The sequence below is a fragment of the Barbus barbus genome (assembly GCF_936440315.1).
Source record: "Barbus barbus genome assembly, chromosome: 10".
In the NCBI taxonomy this organism is placed as follows: Eukaryota; Metazoa; Chordata; class Actinopteri; order Cypriniformes; family Cyprinidae; genus Barbus; species Barbus barbus.
The window spans coordinates 32,170,944-32,189,890 of NC_136738.1; the positions used below are offsets into that span (position 1 = coordinate 32,170,944).

General features: G+C 34.5%; 2 protein-coding genes across 3 annotated transcripts in view; one reads left to right on the plus strand and one right to left on the minus strand.

Annotated features, from left to right (window-relative positions):
* The first annotated feature begins 40 nt into the window (after positions 1-40).
* Positions 41-14,342, plus strand: ofd1 (OFD1 centriole and centriolar satellite protein). 2 transcript variants are annotated; one of them, XM_079427154.1, is made up of 22 exons: positions 41-306; positions 935-1,111; positions 1,334-1,402; positions 1,524-1,551; positions 2,159-2,266; positions 2,782-2,918; positions 3,012-3,185; positions 3,266-3,372; positions 4,472-4,591; positions 5,030-5,103; positions 5,204-5,295; positions 5,423-5,612; positions 6,826-6,956; positions 7,892-8,003; positions 9,183-9,548; positions 10,451-10,598; positions 11,158-11,255; positions 11,512-11,565; positions 11,642-11,790; positions 12,710-12,886; positions 13,958-14,028; positions 14,103-14,342. In XM_079427154.1, the coding sequence occupies exons 1-22, from the start codon at positions 211-213 to the stop codon at positions 14,146-14,148; spliced, it is 2,724 nt and encodes a 907-aa protein (XP_079283280.1). In that variant the 5' UTR covers positions 41-210; the 3' UTR covers positions 14,149-14,342. The 2 variants fall into 2 exon arrangements, with proteins under 2 accessions (XP_079283280.1, XP_079283279.1); XM_079427153.1 differs by having other exon boundaries at positions 42-306; positions 9,024-9,548.
* A 139-nt stretch (positions 14,343-14,481) lies between these two features.
* The window catches only part of LOC306876173 (neuronal membrane glycoprotein M6-b), a 43,274-nt gene continuing 38,808 nt past the window's right edge, over positions 14,482-18,947 (minus strand). The window contains exon 7 of the mRNA XM_079427160.1: positions 14,482-17,234. Coding sequence (XP_079283286.1) covers positions 17,085-17,234 — 150 coding nt within the window. The 3' untranslated portion in view covers positions 14,482-17,084. The remainder of the gene's footprint in view (positions 17,235-18,947) is intronic.

Consider the following 18,947-nt stretch of genomic DNA (forward strand, 5'->3'; position numbering starts at 1 on the left):
ACCCAGCTGACACAAAACAGCCAATGAGAGCGCTGAGCGACCCTTACGTCATGACGCCGAATCCGGATACACAGTCTGTTGTCAGTTAGGATTTTAAAGCGATGCAGCGCGCCGCGTTGCCAAGGAACGGCTCGTGCTGGATCTCTGATCGATTAATTGTGTGAATATCGATCGATTATCACGAAAGATCGTGTTTATCGGTGAAGGATCATGTCTGCGAGTAAAGAGGAGAGTCTGTCTCCGGATGAGATGCGACAGAAGCTCTATCAGACCTTCAAGAGCCGCGGGCTTCTGGACGCACTGAAGGTCCGAGTCTCCTATCATCATCATCATTATCATTATTATATTCATAAACTTTAAAAAATGTAGTTGTTATTTATCTGTTTGTTTATCTGTCTGTCATTCTTTCTGTCTGATTATTGTTCTGTTGTCAGTCTGTTGTTCTGTGTATCATAGCATCCAGCATAACATAGCAACATCCTAATAACTGCCTGCTTTAATCCAATCTTAATCAAGCCATCAGCTCGCTGCTCAAAGATCTGAGTGTGATATCTGTGATAACTGAGTGTGATATCTGTGATAACTGAGTGTGTCAGATCTGTGATAACTGAGTGTGATATCTGTGATAACTGAGTGTGATATCTGTGATAACTGAGTGTGATATCTGTGATAACTGAGTGTGTCAGATCTGTGATAACTGAGTGTGTCAGATCTGTGAGACTGTTGGGATTCTCCTGGAACAGGGTTGAAAACACCTTAAATCTTATATATTCAAACTGCACAAGTTTATATAACCTTCAGTATTAATACTATCCTCCTGCAGTAAACCGTCAGTATTAATACTATCCTCCTGCAGGAAACCGTCAGTATGAATACTATCCTCCTGCAGTCGAGACTGTTCTTCTCTAGCAGTGTTTTGTGGTGTGTTCTGCAGACGCAGCTGAGGAATCAGCTGATCCAGGAGCTGCAGCCGCCGGCGGTGCGGAGAGGAGATGCTCACTCTGTGTTAGTCACCGCATGCAACAGCGTCATCATCCATCACCTGCGGAGCGCCGGGTGCGACTACACGCTGTCTGTCTTCCTCCCCGAATGCGGAATGAGCAAAGACCAGGTGACTCCACATCACTTCATACTTACGATTGTAAAGATCAGCATTGTTTTGCAAATCTGTTTTATGATTTTGTCACAAGAGGCTGTTAGGAAAATGGAAGAACCATTATTTTAATATGTTCTGAACATCGGTATGGATGAACTTCATGGAAAACCACGTTAACAAGCATGATTTGACTAATTTAAACCAAGACCAGATCTTGTTTTTGTTGGACTTGTCTAGGTGTTATCAGCCAGAGAGCTTCTGCAGCTCATGAAGATCAGTCCTCACACACCGTTATACAAATCTCTGGTAATAAAACTTCTATTTATTCAGTGAGAGGACATGCTTCTGTGTTTATAAAGGCCATTGAATTAGTTGTTGTTTTGCTTTAATAAAGTTTCCTATTTGTCGTTCTTTCACATTCGGGCAGGTATCGAATATTCAGAAGGGACAGACAGGTATGATGTAAAAAAAATTGTTTAATTGTTAAATTTCTGAAATAATTATGAATAAATGCCAAGAAACACATGGTATGACATAGTATTTTCTTGTAAAACATAGCCCTGCACTCTGTACAACTTCAATAAATAATTTTTACAGTGTACTTGATTGGGTTTATAACTAATTAAATTTCTATCCAGAAAATATATTTTATTTATTTATTTATTTAATAAAGGTTTCTCCTGGAATAATTAAATCATACATTAAATTTAAAAATTCTATATAAATTATATTTTTCCATGTAGATTTGTTTTTAGATAAAATGGTTAAATTTTTGTAAACAATCTATTAATATTGTAATCATAATACTGTTAATTTTGCCCTGAATACAGCCATTGCTGCTGATATGGCATTAAATTATGCATACATAAATTGCTAAATAAATAACAAATGAAAGGTTTTCTTTTATTAGATTTGTGTTAGTAAATCCCTGTGCAGATTGTAGATATTTAAAGTTGGCATGAAATACAAACGGATGGTATTTAGCTGCTTCAGTACACGGTGATACTGGCTCTGTTGCTCTCTGTGATGAACATCATGATGAATGTAGTTGTATCCCTGCAGGTTTCCTGATGAGTCTCTTCACAGAGCTCACTGAACATCACGTTTACAGAGACTGCTGCGACGCTTCCACTCAGTCCACCTCCATATCAGCGCATAAAGAATCACTCGGTTAGCCTTTACTGACATCCAGACTCCATCAAAAACTCCACAGGATGATCTGCGGATTCTGTAGAATTTCCACCATTCACAATATTCACCACATGTTCATTTATTAAGCATTTCGGCCTTCAGAAAAGTGCCCACAGTGCTCATAATTGTTTATAAAAGTAAATAAATAGTCCCCATTTTAAAGTACAGAGAAATCAGCCGTTGTCAAAGTCTCAGTAAATGCAGCCTTGGTGAGCAGAAAAGACTTCTTTCAAAAACCATAAAAAAAAACTTTTGACTGGTAGTGTATGTGTTTGTGTTATGTATGTGCCACTGTGAGCACCAATAAATTATCAAAAATCTTGCCATATTTAACTCCATTGGCACAGAATTTCACAGATTCTGCCAAAATCTACCCCTAGATGCAAAAACGTCTGGATTTGATTTCACCTGTTCATTTTAAATTCCTTTCAGTCATATTAAGCATTATGAAAGAGTCTAACAAAATGTTCACTTCATGTTTGACTGTGTTTAAGTTGAGAAGCTGCAGCTGATTGACGAGGAGTATGAAGTGCTTCGGCACAGAGGTGATCGCTGGGCGTCAGTCGAGGCCAAGCTTGCGGAGTACAGGAAGGAGATACAGGAGCAAGCGCAGGTGGAGCTCAAAGCTAAGGTCCGTCAGTGTTCGTTTCCAGCAGATTTCCAGGAGTTTACATTGTAATAGCGCTCAAGATCTCAACAGAGCGTTTGCACCGTCTTCACGCAGCTGCAGCACTTCATGGAGGTGGAGATCGCGAAGGTGAAGAGAGACGAGAAGGAGGCCTCGCGGAGAGAAATCCTGGAGCTGCGGAGAGACATGGAGAGAACGTTTGAGCTGAAGTCTGAGGCTCTGATGAGCCGAGAGAAAAACGCCATCGAGAGGTTACAGAAACAACAGGAGGTACTGAGTCTCACTGCTGCCAGCAAATACATGCAAAACACAAAACCATTCTTGAATCTTTAATGTTTCATTTGATCCAGATAGAGGAAAAGGAGATTTATACTCAAAGACAAGCCCTGCTGAAAGAAATCGAATCTGTGCGGAGCCGAGAGATGGATCTTAAACAGAGGATGGAGGCCTTTGACAAGTGAGTACAGCTGGTTATTTGAACCAAAAAACAATGTGCTTCTTTGACATACTAACATTACGAAAGTACAACTAAAGAATGAAATCAATTAAATACAAAAACTTTAACTAGCCTTGGTAGCTAACTGAAATAAGTTTAAGATGAAGTACTAATGTTATTAAACTAAAACTGAAGTAAAAAAATATATAAAAACTAATAAAAATAAATATATGATGAACGTATAACGGAGTGACTAAAATGAAAAATGTTATTAAAATTAAAACTGAAAATATAAAAATAAAAAATGTAATAAAAAAAAAAAAAGTAATACATAAAAATAAATAAAATGAAACCGACTTGACAAAAACATAAAATGACAGACACTAACTAACTTAACTTAAAATAAAAAGTGAAAATATAAAATAAAAACAGCTGTACATATGGACAAATACTGAAATAGTATATAAATAATACTAAAATAATATTGGTTTCAACGCTGATGTGTTTCTTTCAATGTGAAGCAGTGTTGTTGTTAACTAGAGCTATTAAAAATGCTTTTGGTTATTGGAAAAAAAGCTGATATAAAGTAAGATATACATTTTAGATGAAAAACTTGAACTAAATGAACATTTGAAATGTTGTCTTGGCAACTAATTGAAATAATTGTACTAACTGAAAAATTTTTATAAAAAAAATTTAAAAACGTAAAATGACACCTAAAAATATAAAACTCAAAATAAAAACAACAAAATATTAATAAATTAAAAAATTAAAACAAACATGACAAAATCATATAACAAATTTACTAAAACTTAAAAAATTTATTTTAAAAATTGGTCATTCAAAATATTATAAAATGCTATAAAAGTATATGAATATGACTAAAATAGCACTGCTGTCAATCCTGATGTGGAGGAAGCCTTTACTTCTGAAGGTTGTTGTTTTATTGATCGATGAACTTTGGTCTGAACAGATCAAGGAAAATGAAATTCCTGAGACAAGAGCCCTTTCACTGTTGACTTGTTGACTTGAATTTCTTGTTTATAATATCATGGAACCTCTTATATGATGTTGAATGTTATAATATTACTTAACATTGAACTTTTCCGTAACGATGAAGAACCTGTAAGCTGCATGAGGAGAAGGTAAAGACCATGGATGATCTTCTGAGGAGGAGAGAGCTGTCTGTGAAGACCACGGAAGACACCTTTGACCAGAAACTGAAGAGCGAGTTAGCGAAGTAAGTAATTAACTCATTTTTTAATGATTGTTATTCATGAGTCCTGCAGATGGCGCTCTCGTGACTCAGGTTGCAATCCATGATGAAAGATGAACTTACATTTTAGATAAAATATGCTACTGTTCAAAAGTTTGGAGCCAGTAAGATTTATTTTTAAAGAAATTAATACATTTATTTATTAAGGATGCATTAAATTGATTAAAAATGACAGTAAAGAGGGTAATGATGGTGAAAATTCATTACCCATTATAAAATTCAGCTTTGATCACAGAAATCAATTATATTTTAACAGATATTCACATAGAAAACAGCTATTTTAAACATATTTGTAATATTTTTGATCAAATAAAAACATTAAGTCTTACCGACCCCAAACGTTTGAACGGTATTGTAACACAGTTGAATCATATTTCTATATATCATCATAAACTGTTTTAGATATCAGCTGGAGCTGAAGGAGGATTATGCGAAGAGAACCGAGAAACTGACAGAAAATGAGAAAAGGATTAAAGGTCCGTGTTCAGAAAAGTCAAATATAATTGCTGCAGTATACAGTGTTTTATTGATCTTTACTGTAAAGTTATCGTTGATGTTTTATTCTTCTGTTTGCAGAAGAAACGGTTCGTCTGCAGAAAGAATCTGCTATTATTGATGCAGAAGCAGAAGAGCGTGAGAGAAGTTTATCAGAAGTTAAACGTCTGCTGGTAAAACAGACACACTGTTCCATTTCTGCTCCCATAATCCATCTGTAGTAAAGCAATGCATGGATCTTTTCCTGTTGAGTTCCCTCTCCTGAAAGGTGCATTCTCATGGTGTTGATATGTGATGTAGATGGAGCTGGAGTCGTCCAGATCGCAGGCGTCTCTTCTGGCCCAACAGAACGAGCTGCTGCGAGAGAGACTGGAGAACCTGAGCGACTATCCAGCGCTGAAGAAAGACTCGCTGGAGCTGCAGACGCACATCAGACTGCTGAAACAACAGCTGGAGGAGAACCGGCAGGAGAACCAGAGACTCAGACGAGGTGAAGCTGTTCCCGCTGTACCTCATCTCTGGGTTTAGTTTCCCAGTTCTGTTCATTAGCATTATTACAGGAACAACCCCGCTAAAGTATCAGAACTAGTGCTGGCTAATAAATATTGAGCATCTTATTGATGCTTCTTAAATATTATTCAAAAGTGCTGAAGTGCTCAAAATTCTAAATTTATTTTTATTATCATTATTTATTTATTTTTATGAAAGAAAACTCTTCTGCTGACCAAAGCTGCATTTATTTGATAAAAAAAGTAGTAAAATTGTGAAATGTTTTTAAAATTTAAAATAGCTATTTTCTATGTGAGAATATTGTAAATTGTCATTTATTGGTCTGATTCAAAGATGAATTTTCGTACTTTTCTGAATTTTTATTTTTTGATGAATAGAAAGTTCAAAAGAACAGCATTTATTTGAAATGGAAATCTTTATTGACATAAGCTTGTGGAAAGTAATGGAAGCTTAAAAAAAAGTTGTTTAACTTCTCAACTTATAAAATTTCTAAATCTTTTTACAAATGTAAAAACTTATACAAAATAATAATATTAATAACAATAATTTATATATATATATTAATATTCTCACACTGTCAATCAAAACAAGTTTGTTTGATTTTAAAGAGATTTATTTTTATATGACTTGATAAACCAACATTATTCCAACCATTTATCAATAGTGTTTCAGCAGGATTGGAATGGAAAAACTTCACATTTCGAGCCAGTTTGTTTGTCCGTCTATTCTGAGGAGGAATAAAACAAACAACAAACATTTGCAGACTAAATATACAAAAATAAGCGTGGTATGAGTTCTGGGAAAGATGCTGTTCTTGAAATCAAGCTCGAGCAGCTCCGTCTGAAATCTAACGGGTCAAACAGGGATAACCAACAGAGAATGGTCTGTTTGGATGTGCTCTGCTTGTTAATTTGGCCCTTTTGGCTGCAATTGTGCATTTTCTGGGAAAAAGAGGAGCGCAGGGGGTGAAGGACAGAGAAACGCTTCAGAGTTTGGCCTGTTCAACAAACCCCCTGTTCCTCTGTAACACGGCAGGATACTCACTGCACAACCCTCTTTCTTGCTTTATGCATTATGAGCTTAAATTGGATGCACAAAAAAGTCCGATTTTTGCTGTTTGTCTGAAAAAAGGCAAAGCAAGCCAGGTTCAGGTTTGGAGACTAAGAACACGTGTAATTGTGTTTCTGGTTTAGAGCTCAGCGCGCCGTCTAAGGAGCAGCTGGCGCTGCAGGCCGAGCTCAGGAGACTGGAGACGGCACGCAAGCTGGACGAGGACGACTTTGAGACGCAGAAAAGCGTCTTACACACCCAGCTGCAGCACGAGGTCTGTCCCGGCGGGATCTACAGCTTCTGCTGCCATGCTCGTCAGAGACTTCATTCCCTTAGTTATGAAACATGATGTGTGTTGAGCACTTGACAGATTCAGTCAGACTCACACATAAATTCTAAAGTGAAATGCAGTCAAGAATATGACCTTCAAAAGCACAAGAAAGAAAGAAATGTTTTAATTTTTTATATATTTTTATGTTAGTAGTAGTACTACTGCTAGTAGTAATATTCACTCAAAAGTGTAAGATTCAGATGAATTACAATTTAAAAAATTGGGGGGAAATCATATTACGTTTAAGTTTTAATATTTGATTAAAGTAATAATAATCATAATAATATTATTATTCAGATACAGATGCATTACAATACTGCAAATGTTAGAGGAAGTGTGCTTAATTATACAAAATAAATCAATAAAAATGTAACATTAATAATATGACCTTTTAAAACCAAAAGAAATCAAATTACATATTTAATAATAATAATATTTACTCAAACTTAAAGCATTCAGAAGAATTGCAATAATGAAAATTTTGGGGGAAATTATATTACATTTGAAATACATTTTAATAATAATAATATTGTATTAATAACAATAACAACAATTCTTCTTCTTATTAATTATTATTATTAATAAATCTGCTAATATTGGTGATAATAATAACAATAACAATTATTCAAACGTGAAACATTCAGATGTATTACAATAATGAGAATTTTAGGGAGATGCTGGTGAAGTTGTATTACATTTTATAATATTTTATATTACATTGTAATTGTAATAATTATTATTATTCAAAAGTGAAACATTCAGAAGCATTGCAAAAGAAAACTATATTTTGGTGTCGCTGCACAAAAAAATCTATATTTAATATATTTAATTGTATTTGTTGAATGTGGCTTGGGTATGTTTTGTGTTTGTGTCTGCAGGTGCAGCAGTGTGGGCTGTTGAAGGCTCAGCTGATGGAGTGTGAGGAGCGGGTGAAGTGGATGAACACTCACGCTGAAGAGATCAAGCTCCAGCTCCAGCAGACACAGCAAGGTGCACATGACTGAAGCTCTACCGTAGAGTCTGTAGAGTTCAGTCTGATTTTCTGAAACCTCTAGAATGAATCTGTGAGCTGATGCTGTGTTCAGTTCAAAGATGCGAGACGTTGATGTGAATGTTTCTCACTAATCTTCCTGGGTGCCATCATGTTCACGCGGCGCTATACATCCAAATCTCTGCTGAACTGAAGTCTGACTTAGCTTTTCCAAGTTGGTCGTTCCTCATATTTAGTGGAACGCAGCATCAGCTGTTACATTACATGTTAGTTTGATGGTGGTTTCATTGAATCAGACATTTAGCATCTTTTCATACTCTGTGAATGCCTTTCGTATGAATTTACAAGCTAAAAACTTGCAAACATGTATTTATTTCATCCAGGGTTGCCCCCGACCATCAAAAGCCTGGGAATTTAGTGATACATTTCTTTATACATTTCTCTAGCTATGATTAGTAACTTAATATGTGTAAACAAATCATTCTTTGTTCAACGAGTCATTCAAACCAACTCACAGATTTTCCTGATTGGTTCATTTCAAACCACTTCACAAAACTTTCTAAATGATTCATTTGTGAATCTTTTTTTTTTTTTTTTAAGTTAAATGTTTTAGTAAATTCTGATAAGCCTCAAATCAGAAATGAAACGTTTAATTTAGCCAGAAACTGAATGGTAAATAAACATTATTATTCTAAATGATTCTTTGGTGAATCGTTATTAACACAGTAAATCATTCAAACCAATCATTCTTTTTAGTAATGAATTGTAGTTCAAACGACTTCACAAATCATTTGGAATAGTTAATTTGTCTCTTTATTATGTTCGCTTCAATGAATTGTTCAGACCACTTCACAGATCATTCTGAATGAATCATGTTCCAGTAATCTCAAACAGGCAGGAAGGTCATGTTTGTGGGAGCCCTGTTCTTTCATCAGTGTTGGGTGGTTTTGGCTTTCCTCTCTCTAAACTCTTTCTCTCTCCTCTCTTCTGTTTGCCGTGTTGTTTGGTGATCGGAGCAGCTCTGGAGAATGAGATCCTCCGCAATCCCAAGCCTTCCCTGGTAGAGCGTTCTGTTCTGAGTTTGATTCCTGACAGGCTGCTTCCTCCTGACGTTTACATAGACTCCGCTCTGCTCCGAAAGCCCAGAGCCGCTTCTGACGCTGATTTATTTGAAGCAGGGCCGGCCCTCAGGGGCCTAGGGCCCCCGGAGCGTGACTCCGAGCTGGTGAGCGGCGCTCTGGCCCGGATTCGAGAGCTGGAGCAGGAGGCCGAGCGTCTGGAGGAGGCCTACAGGAGCCACAAGCACAGAGCCGCTCGAGCGTCTGCTGAAGATCTCACGCCTCCCAGAGCGACCTATAGAGCACAGCCCAGGGTGAGCTTCGCTTCTGCAGGACGTCCTGTCGAGCAGGAATTCACCAGAACTCCTTCCCCGAGAGAGAGAAACCCGCTGAGACTCATCTCTCCTCCAGCCAGACGTCTGTCCTCCACACCGCTGAGCAAACGCGGAGCAGACGCCGATCACGACGCTCACGCTTTCACGCAGGGTCTGTAAAATCTGTCTGATAGTCGTGCATTGAAATTCTGGCAAACGGAAACAATTAAGTGAAACTACAATAGCATGTTTTGACGCTCTCACATTTGTTAAACCTCTTCCAACTTTAACTTCATTTTTTAAAGCATATTCAAGCATCATTTCAGCTTAAATGATATTAAACTGACTTAGAAAATTGAGCTGAATCTCATTTGAAATGAATTTATTATGAGTAATTTAATGAATCATTTACTTCACAAATTGTTCAGAATGAATCCTTTATGAATTTTTCTTTTTAGTCCGTTAATTTGAAGAAATAATTTAAGCCACTTCACAAACTGCTCTGAATAACTCATCAGTTGTTCTTGTCTCTTCATTTCAATGAATTGTTCAAATAAATTCACAAATAATTATTTTTAGTAAGTTTGTATTAATGAATCATTCATAACATTTCACAAATTATTCTGAATGATTTATATTAATGACTAATAATGACTATAAAGATGAATAAAAAACGTTATAAGAGTAAATAAAGTTAATGAACTGGCTAAAAGGAATGATTCGTGATTTGTGAAGTGGTTATTGTAGCAAACATTATTTTATACTGTATAGCATATACTGCCATTATTTTGAAAATAATATTTTCTAAGCAAGTGTAATCCATGACAATATTATTTAGAAAATTCTAATAAATTTTAGTGTAAATTTTATATTTAAAATGAATGGGGTCTAATGAGCTATAGTGCCTCCATATAATACTCCACCAGTTATTTGGCAACACAAAGTCAGAATGTAACATGTTCGTTTTTAAAATCGCTTAATTGTGGAAATTTGATTGTGGAAAAGTGTGGAGTTTTGAACTGGAAAGTGTGTAGGAACCCTGTAAAAGCAGTGTTTCTGTGTGTTTTGTCCCAGAGTGCCTGAGGATGAGTCCTGACTGTGACAGAGCGGCGCTGGTGTTTCCAGAGAGGCAGATCTCACCGATCCCTGCTGGAGAAAGCCTCTCCTCCATCAGTCCTCCCAGCAGCCCCAGGATGAAGAGCACCACTCGCCACAGCCGCAGGTCACATGCTGTTACACTAGCTCTCACATTTACCCGCCGCTGACTTCAGCCTCACGTTTTACCTTCACAAGGGCAATTTTTATAGGTATTCGTGTTGTCTTATGACTCAATTCAAGTTTATTTGTATAGCGCTTTTCATAATACGAATCGTTGCAAAGCAGCTTTACAGAAAATTGTAAGTTTCTACATTATATTTAGGAGTAGGTTATTAGTGGTGACTGTGGCAGAAATGTACAGTAAAAATCATGCAGTTAGTTACAAATTCAACAACTACAAAAGCCTTTTTTACACTGCAAAGGTGGAACATAACCTTGTATTCATAAATCAGCAGAAACGTGATTGGATGTAATGCTCAACACTCCAAAAAAAATCATGTTAATGCAACAAAAATGCATGAAGAGTAATCTTTGATGCAACATGAGCAGAAATGAGTCAAATGAATCAAAGTTCTCTGTCTAAACACTCATACTCAAGACAATCATGGGCATCAGTAGGAAAAGTGATGACACGTGCATTAAAATGTACTCATTTCTGTTGTAATTCTGCTTTGATTTCACAGTCCACCCAAACTGCAGGAGGTCATCTCCAGTTCCTCTGAAGAGTCGTCGCCTCAGCCGGAGAAGATCACGCTTCACGATCTCTCCGACCCTGTGCCACGTACACACTCCTTTCTGTTACCTCAACTCAGCTTATATGGAGAATTAATCAGAGTTCAGGAAATATTAGAGTTTAAAAATGACCTGGAAAGTCACTTCTATTCAAAAGTTTGATGTCAGTAAGGTTTATTTGAAAAGAAATGCATCATCTATTTATAAGTAATGACATTTTTGTAGTTTTGCTCTTCTCGAATATATTTGATCTGCTATACATCACAACATCTGCAGTAAATAAGGTTGATGTGGTGTGTGTTCAGTGCTGTCTGTGGATCAGGAGTGTGTCCTAGAGCAGCTCCAGGAGTCACACACAGGTGAGACGATCATGTGACTGATCATGTGACGCTCTTCACCTGTTCGTGTCTCATGTGTTTGTGTGTGGTGTTTCAGATGCAGACGCAGCTGTAAAGAGGAAGAGTGAGGAAGAGGAGAGGAGCTGGGAGGAGGAGAGGAAGAGGAGAGAGGAGAGGAGGCAGAGGGAGAGAGAGGAGGCGCAGGAGAGAGAGGAGCGAGAGCTGCAGAGACTCCAGCAGGAGCTGGTCTGACTCATTTACATGCTCCTGTAGTTTCTCACAAGAGTTTAAATTAGATTCTATTTCTATATATTTTTCATTTTCATTTGACTTTTCTTTGTGTGTATTTTTGAGTAGTTTTTGAGTAGTTTATTACTTTTTTAATATACCTATATAGTATTTAGTTTTACTACTTCAACCTAAACTAAACCAAAATGAGAAATTAAATATAAGTTTATGGTTATTTCAGTTAATGTTTATTTGACTTATTTATATGTAATTACACTTATGGTTTTAGTTTGTTATTTTAGTATTTCAGCTTATTTCCGATAGATGCAAAGGCAACATTTCTCATCTTTTTACTTTTTTTTTTTTTAATTGTATTTTAGGTTCATTTTAAGTGTTTTTTTTGTTGTTGTTGTTTGTTCGTTGGTTTAGTTTATATATATATATATATATATATACGCACCTACAAACATGCATATCTATACATGCATACATATAGTATTTTAAATTTTTTAATAATTTTTTTAACTTTCCTTTTTCATTTTAGTTTTAGTATTTTTGTTGTTTTGTAATTTTTTTTAGTTTTGATTTATTATTTTCATTAATTACTTTTTATTTTATTTTTTATAGAGTTTTAGTTATTGTAGTACATCAATCTAAAGTAAACCAAACTGAGAAATAAAATAATCTGAAATATTTTTTTTTTAATCTTTTTCGAAAGTTATTACTCTTTTTCTTTTTTTTTTCTTTTTTTATTATGATAACCCTGTTTCAAACCTATAGCACAAGATCAGGAGTCAGGATTGATTGATTGATTCAAAAGAGCCGCTTCATAAGAGTCATCTGTTCATGAATCTCAGCACAGATTCATCTGACTCTCTGATGACTGTCTGTGACTCTGTTTGTTAGAAGCTTTGATTTCTGTTTCATCTTCTTTCAGGAGGATCAACACGAGGAACAAGCTGAAGCCGAGAGAGAGGATACAGAGGGTCATGTGACATTAACGAGCGCAGCGATTGGAGGAGGAGCGGATGAGGAGGCTTCAAGAGGAGCTGATGTGGCCAATCCTCTTCACAAATACATGATGATGCTCATGCAGGACAAACAGAAGGAGCAGGTCGTTCTATCTATCTATCTATCTATCTATCTATCTATCTATCTATCTATCTATCTATCTATCTATCTATCTATCTATCTATCTATCTATCTATCTATCTATCTATCTATCTATCTATCTATCTATCTATCCATCTATCCATCATTTAGACATTTTTCACCACAAATTCTCTTTACTATAGTAAACAAATATCGTAGCTCTACTGTTTTCTGTGTTAAATCTGTTTTTGATTCTAATTGTGATTACTGCAGTACAGTATTTTATTTGTGGTATTTTTTATTAAAGTATTAAACTTGCAATATAGAGAGAGTTTTATATAGATATTATTTTAGTATTATTATTACATATTTTCCAGGTCTTATTTCACCATGAGGACAAAAGACAATTTTTCAGGATATTTCTATATATTTTTTAATTATATATTTAATTTGAATATATATATATATATATAATTTATTTAATTTGTTTGGATTTTGACATTTTCATGACATTCATGACAAAACTTGTTAAAAATGCTAAAAGTTATTTTCAAACTCAGTGTCGATTCTAATTGTTATTGCAATCCAGTTTATTGTTTGTGCTAAATTACATTTTTTTATGAATCTATTAAAATTGCACACTGTGTATATATAACTTTAGTATCATTATTATATTTTTTATTTTTCATATGGTCTTTAAAATGTTAATTTTTATCATTAGCAAATTATAATACCATTTCTGTCTTTTGAGCTGAGATATGAGCTGCACAAAGTCTTGACAGATTTCTTAAGATGTTGACGTCAAGATAAAACGGCTTGGGATTCGTTTTAAAAACGACTCGTTTCAATGATTCAGAGTCGACTCTTTCTGTTGAGAGACAATAGCTTTATACACGGTGCACTTTCAGATTTAAAACTTTACAGGATGTTTTCATTCACTTAGAGCTGTGTTACACACTACATGAAGCTCATTTTCAAAAATCCATTATAGGGACACTTTACTGGACATTTTCATTGGTTCATTACAACAGTAATAATTAGTTGATAATCTGGAATTATTGTCGTGTTTGATTTTGTGTTAATGATCTTTCAGAGCTCAAATAAAGAGGCATCAGAGAAGCAAAGTAACGAGGAGGTTCTTGAGTCTGAGAATAATGAGCGCAGGTAATAATGTGTTTGTGAGAGTTACTGTTTAACGTCCAGAACTCTTCATTACTAACCTTCAGTCTGTTCTGCAGCGTTGATCTGATGTCCCACGAGGAACCAGACGACGACTTCTGGTGAAAAACAAGTACTGCTGGATGATTTTCATGTTTTATATATAAAACGTTTTTTAAATATTAGCTGTACAATGTAGAATTTTTAAAAAAATGTTTCATTTAATTTTTCAGGGGTTTTTTTCTAATTCACAAATGAGTTTTGTGAATAAATGTTTTTATTGGCTTTAAGGTTTACTTGAATAAATGTATATATCTGCAGTTATTTTTCATTCATAAGAGCTGTTCAATCACAGCATAACTGAGAATATTATAATTACACAAACGCTGCAAATGACACAGAGTTACAAAAGCTGTTCGTTGATTTGAAAGAACACTCACGGAGACAAAGTATTTTATTCAGATTTATTTTTGTATAAAAGACAATAGCTGGTTTGAAGGGCTGATCACGCGTTCAGCGTCTCTGGCATCAAATCATCAGTTTTGGGCAGTTTTTCATGTTTTCACAATCCATCAGAACCGAGTGAATCCCAGGATTGAATTGATCAAAGTCACTGGTGAATATTACCAGAGTTTAAAGCGTTCAAAAAACACGCATAATACATGAAAACATTTTGGGAAAGGAATTTTAAAAAATCATGTAAGTCTTGGGGCTTATAAAAGAGTACTATAGAAACAGTTCTGTTTTTTCAAAATAGCAGTAAAAACTAAGGGAATCCCCTAAAATGAATGAAAAATATTGGCAGACTATAAGGTTAAAAAGACAGTATTATACAGAATTCATACAGTATATGTGAATTACATTAACAGCAATGAATACATTACATGGACTAAACGCACTCTAAGAAAACAAAGCATATTATGATGTTACAGTCTGCTGCCTACAACATCAATACAAATGACCTCCAGTATGACCAGATTCTGTCCTGCTCGTCAAACGATGAATGAATAATAGTGTGAAAAGAGACATTTTGTCAGTATTTACAATTGCACATTTAGTTACTGTTGTTGTATCTCTCCCAAAAAACACTGACCAGCAAAAAAAAAAAAAAAAAAAGTTTTTTTCCTTCAGAGTTCACATTCACACTGATGCAATTAGAATACAAATACAAAATAAAATAAAATACTAAAAAAATACAATAAAAGATGAGAAGCTGCGGTGTTACACTTTACAGAATTTGGTACAAACAAAATTGGTTAAAACCGTCCAAATCTCATTACTTTCATGAAAAAAAAGGATTTATACAATCATGGTAAGATTTGTTAAAAATTATTGTATTACAATTTAATGAGAATTAAAACACCCTTCTATAAGCATTCAATTAATGTGCATTCAGAGGCTTCAGTTGGTCATGTTGTCATTATTCATTCATGCATTTTTGCGACAGTACTTTTGTTCGTAATATAGCAGGTAATTCTGCAATGTGAAGGTGAATTCTGGGTAATGTGAGGTAGTGTGAAAACCTGCTCATCACGAGAGCTTCTGACCTGCATACATTCCTGCAGTAGCCCACAATGCAATGTGCTCAACCCACGTCCACCTCAAGACATTTTTACACAAAATTCCATTTAAAAATACAATTAAAAAAAAATATATATCGTTTCCAAGAATATTTGGATGCTATGGAAGCCTGTTTCCACCACAAAATAAAAATAATAATAAAGTAATAATATAATAATAAAAGGTAATTGTGACTTTTGGAAAAAAATCTCACAAATCTTGACTTTTTTTCCTCAGAATTAGATATAAACTCAATTTTGAGTTTACCACACAATTCTGTTTTTCCTCCATCCCATAATGAAAAAGTAAAAAAGGTAACTGCATTTTTTGTTTCCCAATTCAGATTTGGCAACTCAGGCTTTATATCTTGCATTTTTTTCTCAGAAATGAGAATTATATCTGAAGGTTTTTTCAATTGTGAGTGTATATTGCAGGTTATACACTCATAATTGCAGGTTTTCATATCACAATTCTGATTTTATATTACACAGTTTTGATTTTTTTTCCCCTCAAAATGAAGACTTTCTCAAAATTCTTCAAAATTTTTCTCAGAACTATGAATTTGATCTTGAAATTGAGTTTAACATCTTGCAATTTTGACTATATTTTGCATTTTTTACTTTTTCTTAATTCTGACTTTTTTCAGATGGTTTTTTTCTCTCGCAATTTCAACTTTCTCAGAATTATAAATTACATTTTGTAATTATAAGTTTTTATTTTGCAATGCGGACTTTTTCTCAAGAGTGTTTTTCTTAATGAATTATATCTTGCTTTTTCTTTTTTTTTTTTTGTCATTTTGACTATATCTTGCAGTTTTGAGTTTATATCTCAATTTTTTCTTTTTCTCAAAATTCAGACTTTTTCTCTCTTCGTTGTGAGTTCATATCTCACAATTTGGACATTTTTCTCAGAATTGCAAGAAAAAAGTCAGAATTATGGGACAAAAGGTTACTTTATTATCCCGCGTCGGAAACAAGCTTCCATCAGATGCCACTGGCTGAAACAATGTTCTGTTCACATACTATTTCCAAACAACAGTAAGCAGCAAACAGCACATATTGCACATCAACAAATCCAAACATTCAAAGACAACCAGACTAATTATTTCAGAAGAATCCTTTGATTATTTCTCTTCAAAATAATATTTTAAAAAAATGACTGGGAATGTTTTCAAATTTTGAGAGGATGCAAAACATGTTTATAATGCAAGTGCATGTTACTTTTCATTAAAAGCATAATATGTAAGGTCAAATAATCATGTACTTGTATAATATAAATGTTTACTCTGTTTTAAAGCAAATCTCATCTGTTTACTAACAGAATCTGATTTGCATTCCCGCTGTGTTTCCAATAGTGCAACGCTTGCGATTCACAAAGTGCTGAGAGGAGAGCGTGAGCATGAAGGAGGGATGGATGGACAGACTGCAGGTTAGCGGAGCGGGTTAGTGAGTTAGGGCTGGTTAGTGGTCGGTTGGTTGGTTGGTTGGCAGTGTTAACCCTCCTTACGAGTAGGAGTTGAGGCACTCTTTGGAGCGCGACTGGATGTCCTGCAGCTCCCGCTCCTCCTTCATTTTGATGTCTTGGTACGCATGCAAGTGACTGGCGTCCTTTAGGTAGGCCCAGTTTGCAGAAAGGATCATTAGGTAATGGATCTGTAAGAGAGGGCGAGGTGATGCCCGTCAGCAGGTTAACAACGCCACAGAGCCACAGCTCAACCACACACACACACACACACGTCACATGATACAACACAACACACTCATTTTAAAGGAATAAATTATCCATAAACATGCTCGCCCTCATGTCATTTCAAACTTGCATGCTGTTATTTGTTTTAGATAGACGCAATGTTTTTACATCTGTTTTAAATAAACAATAATGAAAAGTAAAAAAAAAAAATGAAAGCCAGTTGCCTAGGTAACATTTCGCATTTTCATTTAGTTTAACTTTATGTACTAAAATAACAAACTAAAAAATATCATTAAATAATAGACACTAGAAATAAGAAATTAAATGATTTTTTTTTTTTTTTTTTTTTTACTAAATGGTGAAACATTTCTTTTTAGCTTTTAAACTTTAATTGTATAACTTTTATTTAACTTCATTTTACCTAAAAATTATTTTATTTCAAGAAACAAAATATTTTATGGTTTTAGTTAACTATAATAACTATTATATATAATAATAATACATAATAGTTCAACTAAAATAACAATAAAAAACTAGAAATAAAAGAAATAAAAATTTTTTTTTTTTAAAGTTTCAGTAATTTTGTTGTGTTTTTGTCACTTATTTGTTTTCTCTTTTTTGGAGTTAAAATATAGTTAAATAGAGTTTTTAATAATATTTATTTGTTTTTCTAGTATTTATTTTGATTTATTTTTTTATATTTGTGTTTTAATTTTAGTTCAATTTAAACTAAATGAAAATGGGCAATGTTGCCTTGGCAACTAGCTAAATAAAATAAATTTTTTAATATTTTATTTCAATTCAGCTAAAGGTGTTTTTTTATGTTTTTAATTTGTTAAATCTGGTTCATGCGTATCCAACTTTATAATAAAGAGCTGTGCGATCATATAGTTTGTGATAAAAAACAAAAAAATAGTTTTGTAGATGTATTAATTTAATATTCACAGGGTTTTTGGAGTGAATTTAAAAATGTAAATGGCCTTGCTACAAATAAAATAATAAATCTCTTGAATCCAAAAACAAAAAAGTATCATAACAGTTGCACATATGACTTGCAGATTACATTCCATGTCTTCTGAGGTCATATGATGTTTTGAGCAATAAGGCTGAAACTGAATTGGTTATGCACTATCTGTGCTCACTGTGAACGGAAAAGAGCTCCTTTTGTCTTGCAGCACAGTCAATAATAACAGCACAGGCTTTTTAACAACATGAGAGTGAGTAAATGTTCATTACTAGCCAGACTATTCCTTTAGTATGCAAACAACTACAAACGAATGAACATGAATACATATTGAAAACACATTCATATGCACAGGACGCTGGGGTGCGAGGGAACGGGAGGCAAAGCAAAGCTTGAAATGAGGGTTAGTATGAAAAACACGCAGCATGACACAAACTGAAACCCCAAACGAACGCTCAATAAACACCACTGAGGATCACTTGTACACAAAGTAGGTTTATTTTTATAAAGAAAAAAATCTACAGGCACCACAATCCCAGAGGAATATTAAATCAATCACGTGAGATGAAGCATGCAATCTGATTGCTAAATCAATAATGCTGGATCTGGGTGTAAAATAACAGGCACATTCACATGTGAACCTGTGATACAGGCAGCATCACGTCCAGAATAAAAAACATTAAAGATCTTGCCCTTATTAATTCACCCAAAA

Coding starts and splice junctions, on each gene's coding strand:
- ofd1 (XM_079427153.1), top strand. CDS start 211: ATGTCTGCGAGTAAAGAGGAGAGTCTGTCTCCGGATGAGATGCGACAG. Junction 11,791..12,709: donor AGAGACTCCAGCAGGAGCTG/GTCTGACTCATT, acceptor ATCTTCTTTCAG/GAGGATCAACACGAGGAACA. Junction 12,887..13,957: donor AGGACAAACAGAAGGAGCAG/GTCGTTCTATCT, acceptor ATGATCTTTCAG/AGCTCAAATAAAGAGGCATC.